The 21,425-nt window shown below is 56.0% G+C and overlaps 2 protein-coding genes across 2 annotated transcripts in view; both read right to left on the minus strand.

Annotated features, from left to right (window-relative positions):
• Positions 1–810, minus strand: part of CX3CL1 (C-X3-C motif chemokine ligand 1) — a 16,069-nt gene extending 15,259 nt beyond the window's left edge. The window contains exon 1 of the mRNA XM_054711055.1: positions 672–810. Within this exon, the coding sequence (XP_054567030.1) occupies positions 672–741 (70 nt within the window). The 5' untranslated portion in view covers positions 742–810. The remainder of the gene's footprint in view (positions 1–671) is intronic.
• Positions 811–6,395: 5,585 nt separating this feature from the next.
• On the minus strand, positions 6,396–10,487 carry CCL22 (C-C motif chemokine ligand 22). The gene is made up of 3 exons (XM_008152362.3): positions 10,414–10,487; positions 8,939–9,062; positions 6,396–6,504 (listed from the first exon to the last, which is right to left on the minus strand). Exons 1-3 carry the CDS (start codon positions 10,484–10,486, stop codon positions 6,420–6,422), a joined length of 282 nt encoding a protein of 93 aa, XP_008150584.2. The 5' UTR covers position 10,487; the 3' UTR covers positions 6,396–6,419.
• Between the last annotated feature and the right edge of the window lie 10,938 nt (positions 10,488–21,425).

A 21,425-nucleotide genomic window follows, 5' to 3' on the forward strand; every position in this document is an offset into this window, starting at 1 on the left:
CCTCAGGCCAGTTTCTACGCCCTCCCTCCTGGTGGCGGCCGGGCTGGGTGCAGCGTGCCCTGCCAGTCCCAGGCTCCAGGAAGCTAGTGGCCGGAGGTGCGCCTTACCTGGACCGCCTGGACCACCATTTCTAAGCTGTGCTTGGAGGAGGAAGACCGTACAATGGGGAGATGGGGCTACAGACCAGAGCAAGAGCCCTGAGCCCACCCCTGAGCTGCAATGACCTGGACCTCCTCCGGTCCTGGGGCCCCGACTCCTGGGGTGGCCTTGACTTCGGGCAGGAGACAGCCCCGACTGTGGTCTAGCCCAGGGCCAGGCGGGGCTCCGGACTCAGGTTACATATTAGCCTGGGTCCCCCGGGGCTGCACCGGCAGGAGCCACCTCCCGTGCCCGAGCCCGGCCTCCTGGTACCCACCCGGCCCCTGGAGCTCCCACGCCACCGCCACCCCCAACCCGGGCGCTCCAAGCAGTAGCAGCCTTGCTCATTGAGCCAAATCTTTTCCTCGTGGAGCCGCATCTCCGTCCCCCCCACCCCCACACACATCCCCCAGGGGGGCCTGCCACAGACCCGCCTCAGGTAGGAAGGGTCTGGTGCCCAGATGTCAGGCCTGAGGGGCAGGCGTGGGGCGGGGGCGCCCCCTCCCTGTTCATGCTGCGCCCACCCCACTCACCCGTCAGCAGCAGGACTAGATGGCAGAGCACAGCCAAGCGGAGCAGCCAGGAGAGCGGATGAAAAGCCATGGCTGAGGGCAGGCAGGGGTCCAGGCAGGGTCCCAGCGCGGGGACCAGGCGTGGGGACCAGGCCGGCACTGTCTCCCTCCGGTGTTCTCCGAGGGAGCTCCGGTGTTCTCAGATCTGAGGAGATCCGCTGCCTCTGCCTGTCCCCGCCTCCTGGCTCCCTGCAGGCAGGCGGTGGGAGGGGAGGCAGGGAGCCAGATGCCACAGGATGTTGCCTTAGAAACAGAAGGCCCAAGTCTTGGGGATCCTGGGCTGCTGCTCAGAATGGCTCCTCAAACCGGAACCGGCCGGGAGGACTGCTCAGGTTCAAAGGGCCTCTTCTCGTCCCTTCTGCTGCCACCGCCCTGCGGGAGCTGGGCTCGCCCTTCGGGCTGGCCGGGGCCCTGGCTGCTCTCAGGGCAATAAGCAAAGGGCAGGGGCCGAGGCATAGAGGGTGCTGGCTGCGAGCAAACCGGAAGGGGCCAGACTGGCAGGGCCCTGGTGGACCTTTTTACGGATGGGGAAACTGAGGCATGCAGAAGTTAAGGAATTTCTTGAGGATCACCAGCCAGGAAGCGGGGGAGCCTGGATTAGCCCCAGTCAGGTGGCTCTGGGGTCTGAGCTCATGACCACCAGATGACCCCCCTCCCTCCACCCCCACGTTGGGAACTGCTGTGAGGATTGAGTGAGTTTAGCCCATAAGGTGCTGGTTCGGGGCCTGGTGTGAAACAGGCGTCAAAACGGCACTGCTTTCCTTCGTTCAGCCCTTGGGGGTGTCTCCTGCCCTCTTCTGGCCCAGTTTTTCCCCCCATGAAATTGGAATGGTCACCCCACCCACCTCATCAGGGTGTTCTAACTGTGTGTAGCTTGGCCGGCCCGTGTGGCTCAGAGGTCGACCTATGAACCAGGAGGTCACGGTTTGATTCCCACTCAGGGCCCATGCCCAGGTTTTGGGCTCAATCTCCAGTAGGAGGCGTGCAAGAGGCGGCAGATCAATGATTCTCTCCCGTTAATGTTTCTATCTCTCTCTCCCTTCCTCTCTGAAATCAACACAAATATATTTTTAAAATGACAATGTTTCTATATCTCCACTCTCTCTAGAAATCAATATCCTCCGCTGAGTACTAAAAAGAGAAAGAAAAGACTAACGGTTCATTTCAGACACAACAGCCAGGCTTTCAACTCGGCCAGACCTGGAGTTCGACAGGACTCCACCGCCTATGAGGGTTATCGCCTTGGGCAAGTGACTCAGCCTCCCCATCTGTGAAATGGGATGTAATAGTCACCTCATCAAACCGCCGCTGGGGGAGTAAAGACAACTACCGACTCTCACCGAGAGGCACGCAGAAGCTGATGGTGTTTGTGACCGAGCCCTGGCGTGTGCCTGGCATTGTGGGGGCAAACCCATCGCCCAAGTCCTGGCCCAGGGAGCCCGCTCAGCAGGAGGAAGTGCGGGTCTGAGGAAGGGAGAGCCTTTGTTCCTATGTGGGCGGCAAAGGAGGCAGCGTGAGCGCCATGCTGCCATCAGGAGGCCGCGGGCCGAGCTTGGCTCTGTTTCTTTCATATTGTCATTTGGAAAACTTTTAGACAACAAGGAAGAAATGGGACCAAGAACATATATCTCTACCACCTAAATTCAATGATTAGCATTTGTCCGCATTTGCTTTGACTTTTTTCCATTTCGAAGTAAATTATGGATGCCTGAGACTTGGCCCTGAAATACATCAGCATGCATCTCTGTAGTGTAAGGATAGTGTCTTTTATGCATATACTATTATCTCCCCCAAAAGTGAATAATAATTCCTATGTCATGTAATTTTCAGTTAGCATTAAATTTCTCCAATTGTCCCCAAAATATGTTTTATTGTTTCTTCTCTCTTCCTCTTTCCTCTTTTCCCTCCTGCCTCCGTCTCTCCCTCCCTCCCTCCCTTCCTTCTCTCTTGCTTTTTTAAAAGTTTTGAACCAGGACCCATCTAGGTTCATGCACAGCATAAAGTTATTTCTTTTTAGTCTGCAATAGCCCTCCCAACACATTTTTCATGGCTCGACTTTCTGACGATTCAAAGCCATTGTCCTATACGCTGTTCTCATTCTTATTTGATCTAATTATGTCCTTGTGAAGTCATCCGAGTTGTTCCCCTAACCTCTGTATTTCCTGTAAACGGGGAGTTGGAGCCACGGGCTCGATTAGATCTCCACCACTTTGGCAAGAATTCCTTATGAGCAATGCTGGGTTCTTCACACGGCACCTCACACCGCCTCAGACTTGCTATTCTCCTCACAGATCTCTGCCAGAGGTGCCTCCTTTGTGATCATAAGTAACTTACCTGCAACACAGACCATTGCGGGCGGAGGGAAACTCCCCCGCTGGGAAGGGCCGGGCCTCTGCAGGGGCTGGGGAGCCGTCTGAGGCCTTCGGCTCCGAGGAGGGCGTGGGCAGAGAGCTGCCTTAGACACCAAAGCTGGAGCGAGGGATGAGGATGCTGGGGCCGAGGGGCTGGGAAGGTTCCGAACTGAGGAGTAAGTAGAGCCACACGGGCGACTGAAAAGTGGAGCCATTCAACAATAAAAAATGTACTTAAAAAGAAAGAAACAAAAAGGAAAGTGGAGCAGCAGCTGGGCAGTAGGGAAGAGTGGCTCAGTGGTTGAGCCTCGACCTCTGAACCAGGAGGTCACGGTTTGATTCTGGTCGAGGCCACAGGCCCGGGTTGTGGGCTTGATCCCCAGTGTGGGGCGTGCAGGAGGCAGCCGGTCAATCATTCTCTCATCACTGATGTTTCTATCTCTCTCTCCCTCTCCCTTCCGCTCTGAAATCAATAAAAACATATTTTTAAAAAGAAAGAGGGTTTCCTCGTGGGTCAGTGGGGTGGGGGGATGGGGGTGTCCCTGCCCACACCTTCCTGGGTGCCCCAGAGAGCAGGCAGCCGGCACCTGTCTTGTGGGACATGAGGGATTCTCCCCGGACCCTGGAGGCAGAACAGAAACAGCTGCGGGAGCTGGCACGGAGCCCAGGGCGCTCCTGCGGGGTCCCCGAGTGGTAGGAGGGGCGGGACGGCCAGTGAGGTGGGGGGCAGCCTGGCCTAGCTTTCCCCTGCCCCACCCCAACTCTGCCCAGCTCACATTTCTGGCCAATAAGGAGGGCTCCCCACATGCCCGCTGTGTGCACACATCGCCACACCCTTTTTATTGTGAAATATGAATAACAGAAACTTCACCATTTTAGCCATTTCTAAGGTCACAGTTCAGTGGCATCAAGTACATTCACACTGTTGTGCAACCATCACCACATCCATCTCTAGAACTTTTTTTTTCTTGCAAAACTGAAACTCTGGACCCATTCAAGAACTCCCATCCCCTCCTCCCCAGCCCCCGGAAATCACCACTCCTCCTGTCTCGATCAATGGACCACTCTAGGAATCACACGGTGCGTGTCCTTGTGCCTGGCTCATTCCGCTTACCCTCATGCCTGCAAGGTGCATCCATGCTGTGGCGGGAAGGACTCTCCTGCCGTCTTAAGGCCGAAGGCTATTTCATTGTATGTCGGGGCCACACCCTGCTCGTCCACCCACCCCTCCATGGGTGGTTCCCACCTTCTGGCTGTTGTGGGGAATGCTAAGCTACACACGGGGTACAGTTATCTGTTAGCATCCCTGCTTCCCGTTCTCTTCTGTGTGTACCCAGAAGCGGACTACTGGATCAGACGGCGATGCCATGTTGAATTTGTTGAGGAACCACCATGTGGTTTTCCACGGCGACCACACCATTTTACATTCCCACCGCCAATCCCAAGGACTCCATTTCTCCATACCCTCACCAGCCTTGCTTTTTTTTTTTTTTAATAATAGCCCCCCTCATGGGTGTGAGGCGACATCTCACGTTGAGCATCTTGTCATGAGCTTATTGACATTGGCGTGTCCTCCTTGAAGAAACGCCTCTCCCAGTCCTGCCCACGATGAGATCGGGCCGCTGTGTCTTCGCAGTTCATTGACTCTCACAACCACATGCCGGACATCGGCTTTATGCCCCCTGTTCCCAGAGGTAGACACGGAGGATGAGGAACAAAGCCACTGGCTCCAGACACCCAGCCAGTGAGAGCTCCTAGTCTGCCTGAACCCGTGACCTGTACCCTTCCGATGCGTCTCCTGCCCCCCGGACAAGTACTCTGGGAGGACACCAGGGAAGAGGGGTGTGTACTAAATCCAGTCCCCGTCCTTAGCCTGGCCCCAGCCACCAGAGAATGACCCCCACCCCAGGTTCTTTCACTTAACTATACCCCCTCCCCCCATCACTCCCAGGGCCAGGAAAGCCCTCTTCTGTTCCCTTCCCCCAGCTCCTAAAATCCTCCCAATCATCCACGCGGCCTCTTAAGCATTTGCCTTCTTTTTAAAAAATGTATTTTTATTGATTTCAGAGAGGAAGGCAGAGGGAGAGATACAAACATCAATGAAGAGAGAGAATTGTGATCCGCTGCCTCCTGCATGCCCCACACTAGGGATCAAGCCCAAATCCTGGGCATGTGCCCTGACCAGGAATTGAACCATGATCTCCTGATTCATAGGTCAGTGTTCGACCACTGAGCCACACTGGCCGGGCTGCCTTCTTTTCATATACCAATTTAACTAGAGTTAAAGTCCAAGCCAAGGGGAGTCATTCACACCATAGCGTGAATTCGGTCATCAGCTATTTGGGGAAACAGGAAGGGAAAGTCAGGGGCTCTGGAAAGGTCAGGCCTGGGTCTCGGAGGTTGGAGGAGCAGTAAAAACCGGAGGGAAGCAGGAAGGGCAAAGAGACCCAGCACAGGGTAAAGCGGGGAAAGAAGGGCGAATCTGCACAAATCAAAGGCTTCGCAAGGGACCCAGCTCCCTGGATGACCTGTAGCCTCGGCATGGCTGTGCGAGGGCCTTTAGGGGCGGCAGGGGGGCCTTGCTTTTATGGAGTCAGTCTGCAGCCGCCTGTTGGGCCCTGATGCCGAGCCCGGCCCTGTGCGCTGTCCTGGAGGCCAGGAGACAAAGGAACGCGGGGCGGGCCTTGGCCCAGCCGTGCGGCTGGGGACAAGCTCTCCAGTCCCGAGGATTCTGGGCAGACTGTAACCAGGGCTGTTAAGAAGGGCAGAGGGCCGGTGGAAGTCTAAAAAATGAAATCGACTACTTAGAAATAGTGAGTCACTTAGAACTCATTGGTAGGAAGTGGACACGGACTCTGCCAACCTAAGCATCAAAGAAAAAAAAAATTTAAAAAATGAAACTCAATTACTGGCTGCTCAGGCTGAGCGACGCCTCGGAGGGCTGGTGGGGTGTGCAGGGAAGGGGAGTCACTCTGGGTGTCTGGAGCAGCACAGGCCAAGGCCGGGAAGCAGAAATGTCATTGGCGTGGGTTTGGGATCCAACGTGCAAGAAGGGAGACGAGATGGGGCTGGAGACAGAGATGCGACCCAGATCCAGAGGGCCTGGTGCCACGCCCGGGCACTGGGGAGCCATGGCAGGGTTTCGAGCAGGGAGTGACTGACCAGAGTTGTGGACCCGCTGGCTTCAGTGGGGCAGAGGCTGGGATGGAGGAGTAAGAGGGGCGGTGAGAGTAGGGATGGAGATCGGGGATTACAGACAGAGTCACTGGCTGGGGAGCAGCTGTCATGGCAGGAAGGTAGGGCTCCGTGAGCCTTCCCGGAGGAGCCAAGGCCACGGTCACCAGGGCAGGATCCTTCCTCAGCCGTCCAGCTTCTGGAGAACCCTCTTCACCCAGTGTACCCTGGGGTCAGCGCAGATCTTCCGGTCCCTGAGGGTCAGCAAGCTGGAAGGAGGAGATGCCAGGGGGACAATGAGACATGCAGGGATGATGCCACATCCCGCCTGGAAAGCTTGGCACTTATGAGTCACCTACTGTATGTAGAGATGCCTTCTATATAGAGTGGCTTAGCACTTATGAGCCACCTGCTGTATGCAAACACATTTCTTAAGGAGGAGGGGGGTGAGCATCAGAACGTCCCAGGTAGTCCCTCAGCCTCAGCCTCGAGTGCCAGGTCAGGCCAGGGAACCGAATGCCCTCTCTCATGGTCATTGCAAACATTGCCTTGGGAGAGAGAGTATTGGGCAGGGGCCAAGAGCATGAACTTTGGAGCCAACTTATCTGGTTAAAATCCTAGCCCTGTGACTTGTTAGCAAGTCCTTTAACGTCTCTGAGCCTCAGTTTCCACATCTGTGAAATAGGGATGATCATCGTGGTCCAACCTCATAGGATTCTGATGAGATTTGCTGAGTTAATATAAACTAGATGCACAGCAGATGGTAGGTCCTGTATAACTGTGCCAGGAGCTGGCCTGAATTCTTTTTTAAAAATATATTTTTATTGATTTCAGAAAGGATGAGAGAGGGAGAAACATCAATGATGAGAGAGAATCATTGATTGGCTGCCTCCTGCACGCCCCCTATGGGGAATCAAGCCTGCAACCCAGGCATGTGCCCTTGACTGGAATCAAACCCGGGACCCTTCAGTCCACAGGCCAACTCTCTATCCGATGAGCCAAACCGGCTAGGGCTGACCTGAATTCTTAACATTAATTTTCTTAATACATCCTTACAGCAATCCTATGAGGTCGGATTATTCTATCCACTTCCTAGCTGAGGGGAGTGAGGCAAAGCAACTTGGTAAGCTCGGCCTCACCACGCTCGCCGTGAGCTGGATACGAGGGGCGTTGTCTCTGGTGAGAGTCCCACCCAGGCTCCTCTGAGAGGCTCAGGGCACAGAGAGGGGAGCACGGGCCCCGCATCACACAGCAATCGCGGGCAAAGCCTCCCACCCTGGCCCAGCCACGGCACGCACCACGCTGGGCCCTCGGGGCGCTCTGCCCCCACCGTTGTTGGGAGGACGTCCCCCAGCCCGGGACTCCCTGCCTGCCTTCGGAGAAGGAGCCTGTGGGGGTGGGGGGCATCCGGGAGTGGTCAATGGGGGAAAAGGAAACTTATGTAATACTTTAAACAATAAAAAATGTAAATAAAAATAAATAAATAGATAAATAAAATAAAATTAAGTGATGTCGGTAAATCATATTTCTGGGATTGATTTTCAGATTCTTTTACCTCAAACGCCTACTTTCTCATTTTTAGCTTATTTGCTCTCAAGTTACCAATAACTTGATTCCAATCGAATTAAAATATGACTTAATAAAAAAAGGAGCCTGTCCGTGGGGCCGGGAGCTCCTAGCCCCTGCGTCCCCGCCTGCCCCAGCCCACAGACCACCAGCGAGCAGAGAACAAAGAGGCTGCGTGTTGGCCTCGGCCCTGTGGGCAGCCTGCCCCGCCCCGTGGGACCCTGCGCGAGGCCCTGCCCCCATCTCCCCGTCTGTCACTCTTCCACCTCCAAGTCCAAGGAGCACACGTGTGCTGTCCTGTACTGAGCATCTAGTACATGCCAGCGTTACACTTCCAGCTCACGGTGACTGTGCCCCGTGATGCTCAGAGGCCCAGCACCCTCTCTGTGCCCCCCTTCCTGCCTGTGAAAGGGGGACCCTAACAGCACCTCCCACAGGATTAAGTGCGTTACTGTTTATAAAGTGTGTATAACTGTGCCTAGCACTCAGCAAGCACTCTATAAATGTGATACATAAACATAAGTGGCCCTGACCGGTGTGGCTCAGTGGGTAGAGCATCGGCCTGCGGACTGAAGGGTCCCAGGTTGGATTCCGGTCAAGGGCATGTACCTTGGTTGCGGGCACATCCCCAGTAGGGGGTGTGCAGGAGGCAGCTGATCGATGTTTCTCTCTCATCAATGTTTCTAACTATCCCTCTCCCTTCCTCTCTGTCAAAAATCAATAAAATATATATATTTTTTAAAAAAAAATAAGTGAAGGTGATCCTGATGGGGATCCTGATGGGGAAAGTGAGGCTCAGGAATCTGGGTTCAGCCTGGGCCACTGTGAGCAAGTCACCCCCTCCCTGAGCCTATTTCTCCATCTGTAACGTGGGGGTGATCGCACCCCCTCGCAGGGCTGTTGTGAGGGTCAGGGACTCAGTGCAGTCCTGCTCAGGACAGTGCCTGGCCCAGACCCAACACTCAGTACGTGTGAGCTCTTTACGCCCTTCAGGGAAGATCGGCCGCCTGGGGGAGGGTCCAAGATGCTTCTGGTAAGAGCATCCTCCACGGCTCCAGCCCTTCTGCACTCCCCACCCACCTGCCCCGGCCTCCTGGGCCACCTCCGGGGCTCCCTGCCTCCCCAGCGCCCACTCACACGACGCCGGGACTCCGGCACGAGCCGGACGTCCAGTGGAAGCCCTTCAGCAGGCGGCGGGGCAGCGGGCGGCGGGTGTAGTCGCGACAGCAGATGCTGTCCTCCACGTCGGCTCCGTAAGGGCCTGGGGGGGAGAGGGGCGCTCAGGGGGGCACAGGCCGGGCACAGGGCAGTCTCGCCGCCCAGCCTCAGGCCCAGCTTTTCTGCTCCACGTGGACGGTCGGTGTCCAGAGGATTCTGGGCCCTCAATGTCCCCGATCGTGGGCCTCTGAGAAGCCACGAAGGGCCCAATGTCATTACTCCGGGTGGGTCAGGTCCAGGGCGAGGGATTCCAAACAGGTGAGCACCCACGGTGCCCTGCGCTTTCCGGCAGAACTCAGGGCCTCTGAACAGGGGCCTTGCTCCTCAAGCCTGCGGGGCTGCTCCACCAGCTCTGGGGACCCCGGACCCCGGACCCGGCAGTGACGGCCCCAGGGAACGCAGAAGCCCGCTCCGTGCACGGCCCCGCCGGCCCCTCCGTGGAGAGGCTGTGTCCAGAGCGGGAGGACTTCCCCAGTCACACAGCACGGCCTTGGAGAGCCAGGACAAGGGTTCGGGGCCCACTCTGCCCTGAGTCACCCGGCCACTGAGGGAAGTCATTTAACGTCTCCGAGGCCCAACTTCCTCCTCTGACCGAGCGGGTGAGACAGCGCTGACTGTGGGGGCCTCTAAAGCGGGGGAGCACTCAGGAGCCCCATCCCTGAGCAGCTATTGTTCCTCGCTGCCCGACTCCCAGGCCAGTGCTCCTTCCCCTACCAACCCAGGGCAGGGGCAGTTACGTTGGCGTGAAAAAATCAGGATCCCAGGCGTAGCTCAGTGGGTGAGCGTGGACCTATGACCCAGGAGGTCACAGTTCCATTCCCGGTCAGGGCACATGCCCCAGTTGCGGGTTCGATCCCAGTGTGGGGCGTGCAAGAGGCAGCCGATCTATGATTCTCTCTCATCACTGATGTTTCTATCTCCCTCTCCCTCTCCTTCTTTCTCTCCCTCTCCCTTCCTCTCTGAAATAAATTTTAAAAATCAAAAGAAATCAGGATCGCAGGGCAGGTTCTGGAGCAAAAATAGGGAGGTGGGAGGCAGGGCCAGCTCTTGAGAATATCTCAGGCCCCAGCTCCTATCCTCTACCCCAGGCCCTCTTCAGCAGCGCCTCCTCCACTCCCCAAGGGCCCTTTGCTCCAGTTCTCTGGAGTGGAGGACCCCGGGCCATGCCTACCACACCCCCAAACCTGGCTGAGACTGATTTTACACTCAAGCCTTCAAGACTACCCATTTAACAGATGTGTAAGTGGAGGCCCAGAGAAGCAATGGGTCCAGTTTGAGAGCCAGCAGCAGACTGGGGTGTCTGCCCTCAGTCCCGTGTGTTTCCCCTCCACGAGGAAGAGGCCCAGGGTGCGACCCCGGCTTCTGCAGGGAGCCCTCCCTCTCCCCAGCCTCACCTGCTTCGGTCGCTTGAAGAGCCAGAGCAAGGAGCAGGAGGGCGGCCAGGAGCGGGGTCTGCAGGCCGGCCATGCTCCTGCCCGGTGTCAGCCAGGTGTCTCTCTCGCCGGAAGACAGCCAGGGCTGCTATTTAAGCGCTGGCTACACCCACAAGCCTCAGCCACTCTTAGTCACCAGTGGCAAGGAGCATCGACACTGACGCTCTGAAAGAAGAACTCCGCTTCCTCCAGATTGGAGGAAATTTTCTGTGGCTGGAAACCATCAGAGGGGACCCCCGCCCTCCACCCTCTGGGTCTCCAGAGACTTGCAAAATCCCCTGAGCCGGGCCTCTTGGAGGTCTGTCGCGTGTCCCTGCCCACGTCCCCGTGTGTCTCTGGAAATGGGGAGATGGGGCCACAGCCCGACCTGGGAGCCTCGGTGCTTGTGGGTAAATGGTGGAGAACGTGGACGGGCGCTAACGGCCCCAGCCCTCAGCTGGACCGAGGCCATCCTGTGCCCTTGGCGGTCACGACCCATCTCTCTTCCCGGGGAGAGGCCTGCCAGTCCTCTGGGCTGCTCCCCATCTCTCTTCCCGGGGAGAGGCCTGCCAGTGCACTGGGCTGCTCCCCATCTCTCTTCCCGGGGAGAGGCCTGCCAGTCCACTGGGCTGCTCCCCATCTCTCTTCCCGGGGAGAGGCCTGCCAGTCCACTGGGCTGCTCCCCAGTCCTGACCTGGCCGCTCAGGGCCACGGTTGCAAGGGGCTCCCACACACATTTCCACTGCGCCCGTCTCCCCTGCAGCTCCCTCAGTTCTTCCTCACCGCCCCTCTCAACCTCCCACCCGCCCCACTTCCTAAATCTCAGATCTGTTCCCCCCCCCCTCTCTCTATATAGATAGATAGATAGATAGATAGATAGATAGATAGATAGATATTTCAGAGAGGAAGGGAGAGGGAGAGAGAGACAGAAACATTAATGATGAGAGTCATTGATCGGCTGCCTCCTGCACGCCCCACACTGGGGATCGAGCCCAAAACCCAGGCATGTGCCCCGACCGGGAATCAAAACTGTGACCTCCTGGTTCACAGGTTGATGCTCAACCACTGAGCCACACGGGCTGGGCTGTCCCCTTCTCTCCATCCCCGCTGTCCCTGCCCAGTCCAGGCCACCTCCATCTCAGGCTCGGACCCTAGACCCTCAACCCCCTCTCTGCTTGGTGGTGGCCCAGATGCCAAGCTGCACACGTCTCTCTTGTGCCTCGAGACCTGCTGCGGTCCCTGAGCTGAGGGCAGAGCCAAGGCTCCTGACCGTGGCCTTCAAGGCCTGGTTTCCAGACGTGTTTCCGCCCGCACTGGGCTCCAGGCACTCCCCTCACAGTTCCTCAAAGAGGTCGGCGGCCTGTCCCGGGCCGCCAGTGCCCTTTCCACTTCTCTACCCCATAAACTCCCACTCGTGCGTCAGGAGCCTGTGAAATGTCACCTTCTGGGTAGGCCCACCCACTCTCACTGGACAGGGCTCTGGGGTGGCCGAGAATGTGGGTTTTCCCATCCCAGGCCCCTCCCCAGAAGCCCACCTCTTGGAAGGCTGGGGTCTCCTTTCCTTGTCTCAGCACCCCCAGTGTCTACCAAGAGTGGGGGACACAGGGGGTGCTCGGGGGACAGCTAATGAGGCAGGAAGTAGAAGCTCAGGGAAAGAGGACTGGCCCAAGGTCTCGGCCAGGAAGTGGCTCAGCCAGGCCTGGGATTCAGAACTCAGCATTCCCTTCGTAAAGGGAGCCACCGTTCATTTGTCACTCGTTCCACCAGTATTTACGGAGTCCTCTAGCGACAGAATAATGCTCCCCCCAAAAAATAAAAAACAAACCTGCCCACTTCCTAGTTCCTGAAACCTGTGACTCTGTGACCTGCATTTCAAAAGGGCTTTGCAGTGGTTTGAGGCCAGTCAAGGAGAGAGAGCCCCTGGGTGATCTGAACGGCCCCGGGAGCCGCCCCGGGTCAGCGCGGACAGGACATGGCGCCAGAGACAAGTAAGCGATCCAGACCGCGAGCCCAGGAGCATGGGGGCCTCTGGGAGCTGCACCAGCGAGGACGCAGGTTGTCCCCTGGAGCTTCCCGGGGGGCGGGGCCCAGCCCTGCTCACACCTGATCTCAGCCCACGGAGGCTGACGGGGCTTCCCGCCGCCTGAGCCGCCCGCCGGTGGCCTGCTGCTCGTAAGCCCCTGAGTGTGCGGCCGTTGGTTAGAGCAGCGAGAGGAGAGGAAGTGCAGCCCCTGCCGCGTGCCAGGGGCGCAGCCGGGGCCGGGGTCACCGCGGGGTCGGGTCCCTGCTCCAGGCGTGTGCCTTGGAGGCAGACGACAAACAGGCAATCAACTACCAGACATGGCCTTGTCAGGTTGTCATGAGCGTCGTGAAGAGAATGAAACAGACTGTGACTACGGGGAGGAGGTTGGGGGTACGCAGGGAAGCATCCACGAGGGGGTGACACCGAAGCCGAAATCCAGAAGATACGAAGGAGTCTGCCGGGGAGCAAAGGGCGCGGGCGAAGGCCCTGGCGGGTGGGAGGCTGAGCAGCTGGCAGGGTGGGTGGGGCGCGGAGGGCAGCTGAGGGGAGAGGCGGGCAGGCCTCCTGATGGTTTGCATCGGAAGCGCACAGCATCAGCTGGGAAAACCTCTTGTCGAAGGGTTACCCAAAGCCCGTCACAGCAGACAGACAGACGCCTGTGGGCCCACACCCGGAGGTCATAGAGACAGAATGGTGGTCGCCAGGGGCTGGAGGGAGGAGGGGATGAGGAGTTATTATTGGACGGATGCAGAGTTTCAGTTCAGGAAGACGAACAAGTTTGGAGATGGATGCTGGTGATGGCTGCCCAAGAATATGAGTGTATTTCATGCCACAGAATGACACACTTGACAATGGTTAGAATGGTACATTGGGCGTCATGTATATCTTACCAATAAAAAAGGAAACAAAGCAAATGAAAAGGCGCTCCACATCCTACGTCACCGGGGAAAGGCAAATTAGGGTAACAGCGAGGCACCAGACACACCGACCTGCACGGCCAGCGTCTGGGCCACGGACAGCACCGCGTGCTGGCGAGGGCCTGGAGCCCGGAAGCCTCCTTCGCTGCTGGGAAGGCAAACGGCACAGCCAGTTCGGGAGACAGTGTGGGGCTTCTTACAAAGCCAACGTGCTCTCACCATACAACCCGGAGGTCACGTCCCTTGGCATCTACCCAAAGGAGTGAAAACTATGTCCACACAAAGCCTACATGGCAGCAGTTTTCCTCGTAACTAGAGGCCCCGTGCGCAGGTTCGGGGGGTCCCTTGGTATAGCCTTCGGGGATCAGGCTGGAACCGGCAGTCCAATGCCGCCTGCTCTCCTGCCTGCCGCTTCTGCTCACCCCAGTCCCTCTGCACCGGCCGCCGCGCCACTTGGTGGGCTTGCTGCCACTCTGCTGCGAGCCCTGCACCTGGTGCCCGCCGGTCAGCTGAGCGGCGCTCCCCCTGTGGGAGCGCACTGACCACCAGGGGGCGCTCCTGCACTCAGCGTCTGCCCCCTGGTGGTCAGTGTGCGTCACAGCGACTGGTCGTTCGGTTGCTTAGGCTTTTATATATATAGTCAAAACGTAGACGTGTCCTCTGTAGGTGAATGGATCAGTAAGCTGTGGTGCACCCAGATAATGGAATTAGTGCTTAATGGAGAAAGACATGAGCGATCACGCCATGAAAAGGCATGGGGGGACCGCAGGTGCATATTACTAAGGGAAAGAAACCCATCTGAAGAGGCTGCATATGGCGTGATGCAGCTATGAGACATTCTGGAAAAGATGAAACTATGGAAACGGTAAAAAGATCGGTGGTTGCCAGGGATCCGGGGTGGAGAGAGGAGCACAGGGGCTTTGTAAGGCAGTGAAACTACTCGTACGATACCATCGTGACAGACACACGCCATTACGCTTTTGTCCAGACCCATAGACTGTACAGCACCAAGAGTGACCCCCGAGCAGACGGTGGACCGCGTGGGACTATGATGTGCCGTATCTGATGACAACAGACGTGCCACTCTGGTGAGTGATGTTGTAAAGGGGGGTGGGGCAGGGAGTGCACGGGAGCCTCCGGCGGGAAAGTGGCATCTCCGCCTTCCCGAGCAGCGGCAGCCGCTGCAGACCTGCAGGAGGCACGCTTTCTAGACGAGGCCATCGAGGAGGGGGGCGATGGTTGGCGTGCACGCTGCACCTCAAGAATGGCTGATTTTCGAAGACTAGTGTCCAGAAGAGAAGATGCTTGGTTTTCACAAGCCACAGACGCCGCGAGGTGCAGGAGGCTGCTGTGTGTGCAGAGCGAGGCCCCCGGGCTCCGTTCGCTGGCCGCGAGCGCTCTGAGGAGGATTTCCAGGGCCGTTTCGTTGCAGGAGACGCGTCCAGGAGGCGTCTGTGACGCCCGTGCCACCAGCAGAATCAAGACAAACAAACAAACAAAACTAGACTCATGTGGTCGATGCAACCGCAAAGACTGCATTGAAACCGAAGCAAGCGAAAGCCCTGCCTGGAGACAGGACAGACCGCAGCCAGGCCGGCAGCTGCAGCAGGTTAACCCTCCCAGCCTGATGCGCACGGCGGCCATCTCCCCGGCAGAGCGGCCGTCGGGTGGTGGCTGGGGTACAGGAGGGCTTAGGGCGCTAGCGGAACGCCAGGGCTTTCCTTAGACCTCACACACCGGAAGGGAAAGGCAGGAGGCGTGTGTGGGGCATCTGTAAGGGCGGTTGGGGACGTCCTCGCGGACACACGTGGGTTCTTATTGCTGAGCGACACGAGAGCAGCCGCTCGCAGAACAGTTCCGAATGGGCTTTTTCCCTCCACTCCCACACGTGCCACAAACTCCGAAGCCAGCGTCTGAGTTACTAGGAGAAAAAAGGACGTGGAGGTAATGTTTAAGAAGCTGATATTTCATAGGCAAGCTGAATGCTGATGTAAAGTGCTCTTTAAGTCTTTTTCTTTTAAATCCCCCTGTAATGAATGAAACCAGGGGAATTTCAGGGGACAGAGGTGGGATTTGCTGCGTGACAAACGAGGTCTTTCTATATTGAGAGGCAGTGGTCGGGGCATTTTTAAAGATGGTTGACTACCCTTGTTTTCCTTCGTGACGATACGTTTGTCATAACCCAGCCCCCCGGACTTGCCCTGGAGGCAGTCGTTAATAACTCTGAAATATTAAGGTCTGGTGACCGGCCCTGTTCGATCAAGCCGGACAGACCAAGCTCCCTGGTGCAAATACCTTGGTCACTGGCCCGTCTATGTTGTATCCTGTGTCGTTGCCTCCCTCCTAGTGACATTTGGCGAAGATTTTCACTTACGTGAAACTTCTAACGCAGCACCAAGTCCCTCTTGGGGGGAATGTCAAGGCCTTAGGCTAGCGCTCCCTATGCACAGCACCCAGGCTTTCCCGCCTGGGAGAGAACACGCTCTGACAAACGTTAAGCCCGGCTGGGGTGGCTCAGTGGTTGAGCGTTGACCTATGAACCAGGAGGTCACAGTTGGATTCCCGGTCAGGGCACAGGCCCGGGTTGTGGGCTCGATCCCCAGTGTGGGGCGTGCAGGAGGCAGCCGATCCATGATTCTCTCTTGTCATTGATGTTTCTATCTCTCTCTCCTCTCCCTCATCTCTGAAATCAATAAAAAAATTTTAAAAAAGACTTCATATGTAGGAGAATGACCTTGTTCCAGGAGACGCTAAAGTGTTTAAGGATGAAGGTCATGGTGCCCTTATCTCCCAAGAGTTCATTTCAGAGGAAATGTGTATGTGTAGATGAATATGTAGGTGTATGTGTGTATGTATGTACACACATATATGCAGATGTGCATATATATTGTATAACATGTGCACGTGTACATTGTGTGTACATGCATGCATATGTGTGTGCATATATGTACATGTGTGTGTAGGTGTATTATTATCCCATGGAAAAAAAGGGAGCGACAAAACAAATACGAAAGCTGCTAGCAGTGCTGCAGGTGGGTGGTGGCTGTGACCACTCAACTACTCCAACATCCTTCGTTTTAAAATGTTCCCTGAGGAAAACATGGGGGAAAAGAGGAACCGGTTTTAAATGTGGACGTCCTCTTTGAAGAGTGGCTGTTTGCAGGAATGCAAATGCAGACAGAGAACGGTCTAGTGGCTCTTCATCTGAAATGGGGGTTTTCTTATGTGGGGCCCCCCAGGGCTGAGGCCCTCCAGGAGGTAGGCTCAGGGGCTTCCCCCCGGAGAGCGCCTGTGTCCCCAGCGACTCCCAGGCCCATGCCCCTCCTGCTGACTCGGCCTCTGCCTCCCTCCCCGCTTCCCCTGGGTGAGCCACACGTGCAGCCAGCCGACCTCTGCTCCCCTGGGCCTGGGCCTCCCTGGGGCTGGACAAGAGGCAGGTACAGCGTTCGGGGCGCCCTGAGCTCCCAGGCAGGATGCAGGGGCAGCTTTCAAAGGAAGGAAAGGGGAGTCCCCCCGGCGGGCGAAGGCGGGGAAGCACCGGCAGGTGCCGGGAAGGGGTGTTTCGCCTGCACGTGCTCCCCGCGGCGGGGCCATTCTGTGCTCGCTGCAGTTTGCGGGAAGCTCCCAACACAAGTCCTCTTCCCACAACTTCCTTCTCTTTTTGTTTATTTTTTTTTAATTAAAAAGGATATAGCCCTAGGCAGTTTGGCTCAGTGGATAGAGCGGGAGGACTGAAGGGTCCAGGGTTCGATTCCAGTCGAGGGCACCTACCTCAGTTGCAAGCTCACCCCGAGTGTGGGAGGCAGCCAATCGATGTGTCTCTCTCTGTGTGTCCCCCTCCCTTCCACTCTCTAAAATCAGTGGGAAAATATCCTCCAGGGAAGATAAAAGACCAAAGTCTATAAAGATGGGAACAACCTAAATGTCCATCAGCAGAGAACAGATTTTTAAAATGTGGTCAATCCATGCAATGAACTATGATTCAGCCTGAAAAAGGAAGAAATCCTGACACAGCCTACAGCGGGGACGAACCTGGAGATCATCATGCTGAGTGAAGTAAGCCCGGTGCAAAGGCAGATCCTGCGTGATTCCACCTACGGTCCCTAGGGTCATGGAGTCCACAGAGACAGCAGAATGGTGGGTGCCGGGGGCTGGGGAGGGGAATGGGGGTTCGTGCTTCATGGGGACAGGGTTTCCGCTTGGGCAGATGGAACAGTTGTGGGATGGATGGCGGTGATGGCTGCACGGCAGTGTGAATGCGCTCAATGCCACTGAACTGTACTTAGAAATGGTCGAAATGGTACATTTTGTTATGTATATTTTACCACAATAAAAATATACTTAATTACGTATGAACGTGTATTTACACAAGTGCACAGTGAATATCTGGAAAGATACACAATTGGCCACATTGTGACCCCGGAGGAAGAAAACGGGTACCAGGGCAGGAGGGGTGGGCAGGTGACCAGAGGGGAGACTTCGTTCCCACCAGATAAATCCCCTTCGGTAGTAGGCGGCATTCCTTCCTGCACATAACTGGCCTATTCCAAAGGTAAAATGTTAAATTCATGCAGCACGGAAAGGGTGGACTGCAAAGGGGTGGTCCTACCTCTGACCAAACCCTCCCCCCCACCCCCCTCCCCCGCGCCCCAACCCTGCTTCATTTCCCTGCCTCAGAGGCAAACAGGGTTAAGGATTTCTCCTTCAAAACGGCCTGTGCATACGCAAGCGCCCCTGTGAAGGTGTTCCTTTGAGAGGAATGGAAGAAAGGGAGAGGGGGGGAAGAGGGAGGGAGCGAGGGAGGGCAGGGAGGGCAGCAGAGTTAATACTGTTTTGTACTTTGTTTCTCACTTGGGATCGGTTCCCTAAAGTACATTTAGCCCCATAGCTCCCAATGGCCCTGTGCTTTTCCGCTGCACGGGTGGACCGATTGTGTGTGGCCAGGCCCCTCTGATGGACACTTAGGGTTTTCCCAGACCTTCAAGTCATGTAAATAACCCTCCTCCGGCACAGTCCCTGGGGGTGGCGTCTGGTGGGCAAATTCCTAGAAGTAGAGAGTCTGGGCTTTTGCAAAGAGAAAGTCCCTCCCGGAGCAGCTGCCTTGGAGCTTCCTCTTTTCAGCAAAGGTAGGGGGACCCCCGGGGAGAGGGCTCCACATGGGCCCCTGAGTTCTTTCTGAGCATCTGGCTGCGAGCCTTGCCCAAAGTCTCCCGGGGAGCATCCTGCCATCTGGTCCCTGGGTGGGAGCAGATCAGCACCCCATCTTGTCTCAGGAGCTGGAGAGAAGGATGAGGCATTTATCTGAGCGCCTGAGGCAGGGCTGGCAAGTCTGGGCTCTGTGAGTAAGGAGGGAGTCAAGAGCCGCCCAGGAGGCCAGGTCTTGGAAGATGAGTCCAGACCACCACTTGGGCCAGACAAGCAGACTGTGAGGCAATTGGGAAATCCTGGGGTGGATGGGAAGAGAGGGGCGGAGAAGAAGAAGAAAACAATGGGAGAGGCTAAATGGCTACAATGACAACCACCACAATAATAATGATGATGATGAAGAAGAAGGAAGGAGAAGAAAAGGAGGAGGAGAAAGAAGAGGAGGAGGAGGAGAAGAAGGAACCCATGCTAGACGTGTGTCTTATATTTCATGTTCACTATCTCATCATCTCCCCGCATCAACACTTAGAAGAGACCGCCATCATCATCCCCATTTCACAGACAAGGAAAATGAGGCTCAGAGAGAGTTCACAGCTAGCAAGTGGTGGGGCCCGAATTTGTGCTCAGATCCGACGCCAGAGCCCAGCTGTGCTCTAACAGCTCCCTGCCCTCTGATTAGGAACAGAGGGCACGAGTGGGAGTAACAAGCCACGTGTGGCATCCATCTCAGCCGGGGCCAGCCCGAGCTACGGTCCCCTGGAATGAGGAACCAAGGCCCGGAGAACAGAAGCCATCTGGGGGGCCACACAGAAGGACTCTGTATTTGGTCCCAAGTTTTTTGTCTTTGTTTGTAAATTGAGATGTAATTCACATGCTACAAAAATCGCCTCTTTAAGGGATATGATTCAGTGGTTGTTAATATATTCACAAGGTATCTAACCATCACCGCTAATTCCAAAATATTTCCATCACCCCCAAAAGAAACACGTGCCCATCAGCGGTCACTCTTGATTTTCTTCTATTTCGAGCCCCTGACAGCCACTCATTTCCTTCCTGTCCCTGTGAGGCTGCCTTTTGTGGACATTTCCGTATCACCATGCAAGGTGCAGCCTGAGGTGACTGTCTCCTTCCACTTAGCCTGAGTTTTCAAGGTCGTAGCGCACCTCAGTGTCAGATTCCTTCCCACGCCTGTCGCAGCCATCTACACACGCCCAGTGTCACCCTCCCTCATTGACAATCTTAGCTCCCAGCTCATAGTCATTCTCTCCAGCGTGATTCTGTCACAACCATGGTGACAGGCATCACCACCTCTCAGCTCCATGACTCCCTCTGCTCCGTGAACTACCCTCCACCCACCTCAGCCCCTCACGCCGAGACCACAGCCTTGGCCACCTCGTCACCAGGAACCACACTTGCATAATCTCGGTTTCCAACCGCCACTTTCCAACCCTCACCATCGATCTGCCCAGCCCTGTATCTTGAGTATCCAATTCCGATAGTCCTTCCGCCCCACCCAGACTGACCCCGCCCCTTTCCCTGTCCCTTGCTCTTCCCTCAAGCCCTCACTTTTCTCCTTATTCATGTCAGCGTCCACGGTCATTCACTACAAGCATCGTGTACCTACACCCTCAACTCTCTTGCCTAAATAGCATCAATTCCCATTCTTGCTACCTCCTGACAAAAGCACCAGCGGGCCGAAACCCAGCTCCTCACTCGCTGCGCCTACACGGTGAACACGGCTGGCGAGAAGCCCCCAGTCCTGCCCAGTGAAAGTGCAAGGTCACGAATGTCCTTCCCGCTGCCTGAAGGTCTCGCTATGCTTCCCTGGCTTGTCTGCTCCCTCGCTGTCCTAGACCCGTGGTCGGCAAACTGCGGCTCGCGAGCCACAGGCGGCTCTTTGGCCCCTTGAGTTTTTAGCAAAGGCCAGCTTAGGAGAACCCTAATTAAGTTAATAACAATGTACCGACCTATATCGTTTAAGTTTAAAAAAATTGGCTCTCAAGAGAAATTTCAGTCGTTGTCCTGTTGATATTTGGCTCTGTGGACTAATGAGTTTGCCGACCACTGTCCTAGACCATCTCATTCTTTCTCCCTCCACCCCCTTCGCCCCTGCTCCCTGACCCTCACACTCAGCCGAGGAGGTGACTCCTAGTTCCCCGCGAAAACGGAAGTTTGAAGAGCACACCCGCCTCCAACCACCGCGTCTGCCCACGCCTCTGCCTCACTCCTGACTGATCCCCTCCTCCTCGAGGCCCTTACTCCTCAGTCCTCCCGTTTCTTTCCTGCCTCTGCCTCTACCGCCGCACCTCTGCAGGAAAACTCAAAAGGACTGTCTATATTTGCTGGCTCCAATTCCTCTGCTCCTGGTCCCCCCCACTCCCACTCTGATTCCAAAGATTCCTTTGGAATTCCCTGTGATGATAGATTCATGACAGGAGGGTCCCTTCAGAGTGGGAGGAGGAGATGAAACACTGGGGCCCATTGTATTGGAAGGTATTGACAGAGGTATAAGAAAATAGTGTGGATTTCTGTGGGTTTGGAAATTTTATTAAATTCATGAAGGATATTAAAGATCTTCTGGCCTGGCCGGCATGGCTTAGTGGTTGAGCGTTGACCTATGAACCAGGAGGTCACGGTTCGATTCTGGGTTGCGGGCTCGATCCCCAGTGTGGGGCATGCAGGCAGCAGCCAATGAATGATTCTCTCTCATCATTGATGTTTCTATCTCTCTCTCCCTCTCCCTCGCTTTCTGAAATCAATAAAGAATATATTTTAAAAGATCTTTTGTAGTTTAAAAAAATTCTATATAATAAAAACCTAATATGCAAATTGTCCCCAGGACCAGGAGTTTGACTGGGGGCGGTGGTGGCAGGCAGCCAGCAGCTGCTGAGGACCCTACCCTGCACGGA

The sequence above is a fragment of the Eptesicus fuscus genome, chromosome 21 (genome assembly GCF_027574615.1).
Source record: "Eptesicus fuscus isolate TK198812 chromosome 21, DD_ASM_mEF_20220401, whole genome shotgun sequence".
Taxonomy (NCBI): Eukaryota; Metazoa; Chordata; class Mammalia; order Chiroptera; family Vespertilionidae; genus Eptesicus; species Eptesicus fuscus.

Coding starts and splice junctions, on each gene's coding strand:
- CCL22 (XM_008152362.3), bottom strand. CDS start 10,486: ATGGCCGGCCTGCAGACCCCGCTCCTGGCCGCCCTCCTGCTCCTTGCT. Junction 9,063..10,413: donor TCTTCAAGCGACCGAAGCAG/GTGAGGCTGGGG, acceptor TCTCCCCCCCAG/GCCCTTACGGAGCCGACGTG. Junction 6,505..8,938: donor TGCCGGAGTCCCGGCGTCGT/GTGAGTGGGCGC, acceptor TCCTCCTTCCAG/CTTGCTGACCCTCAGGGACC.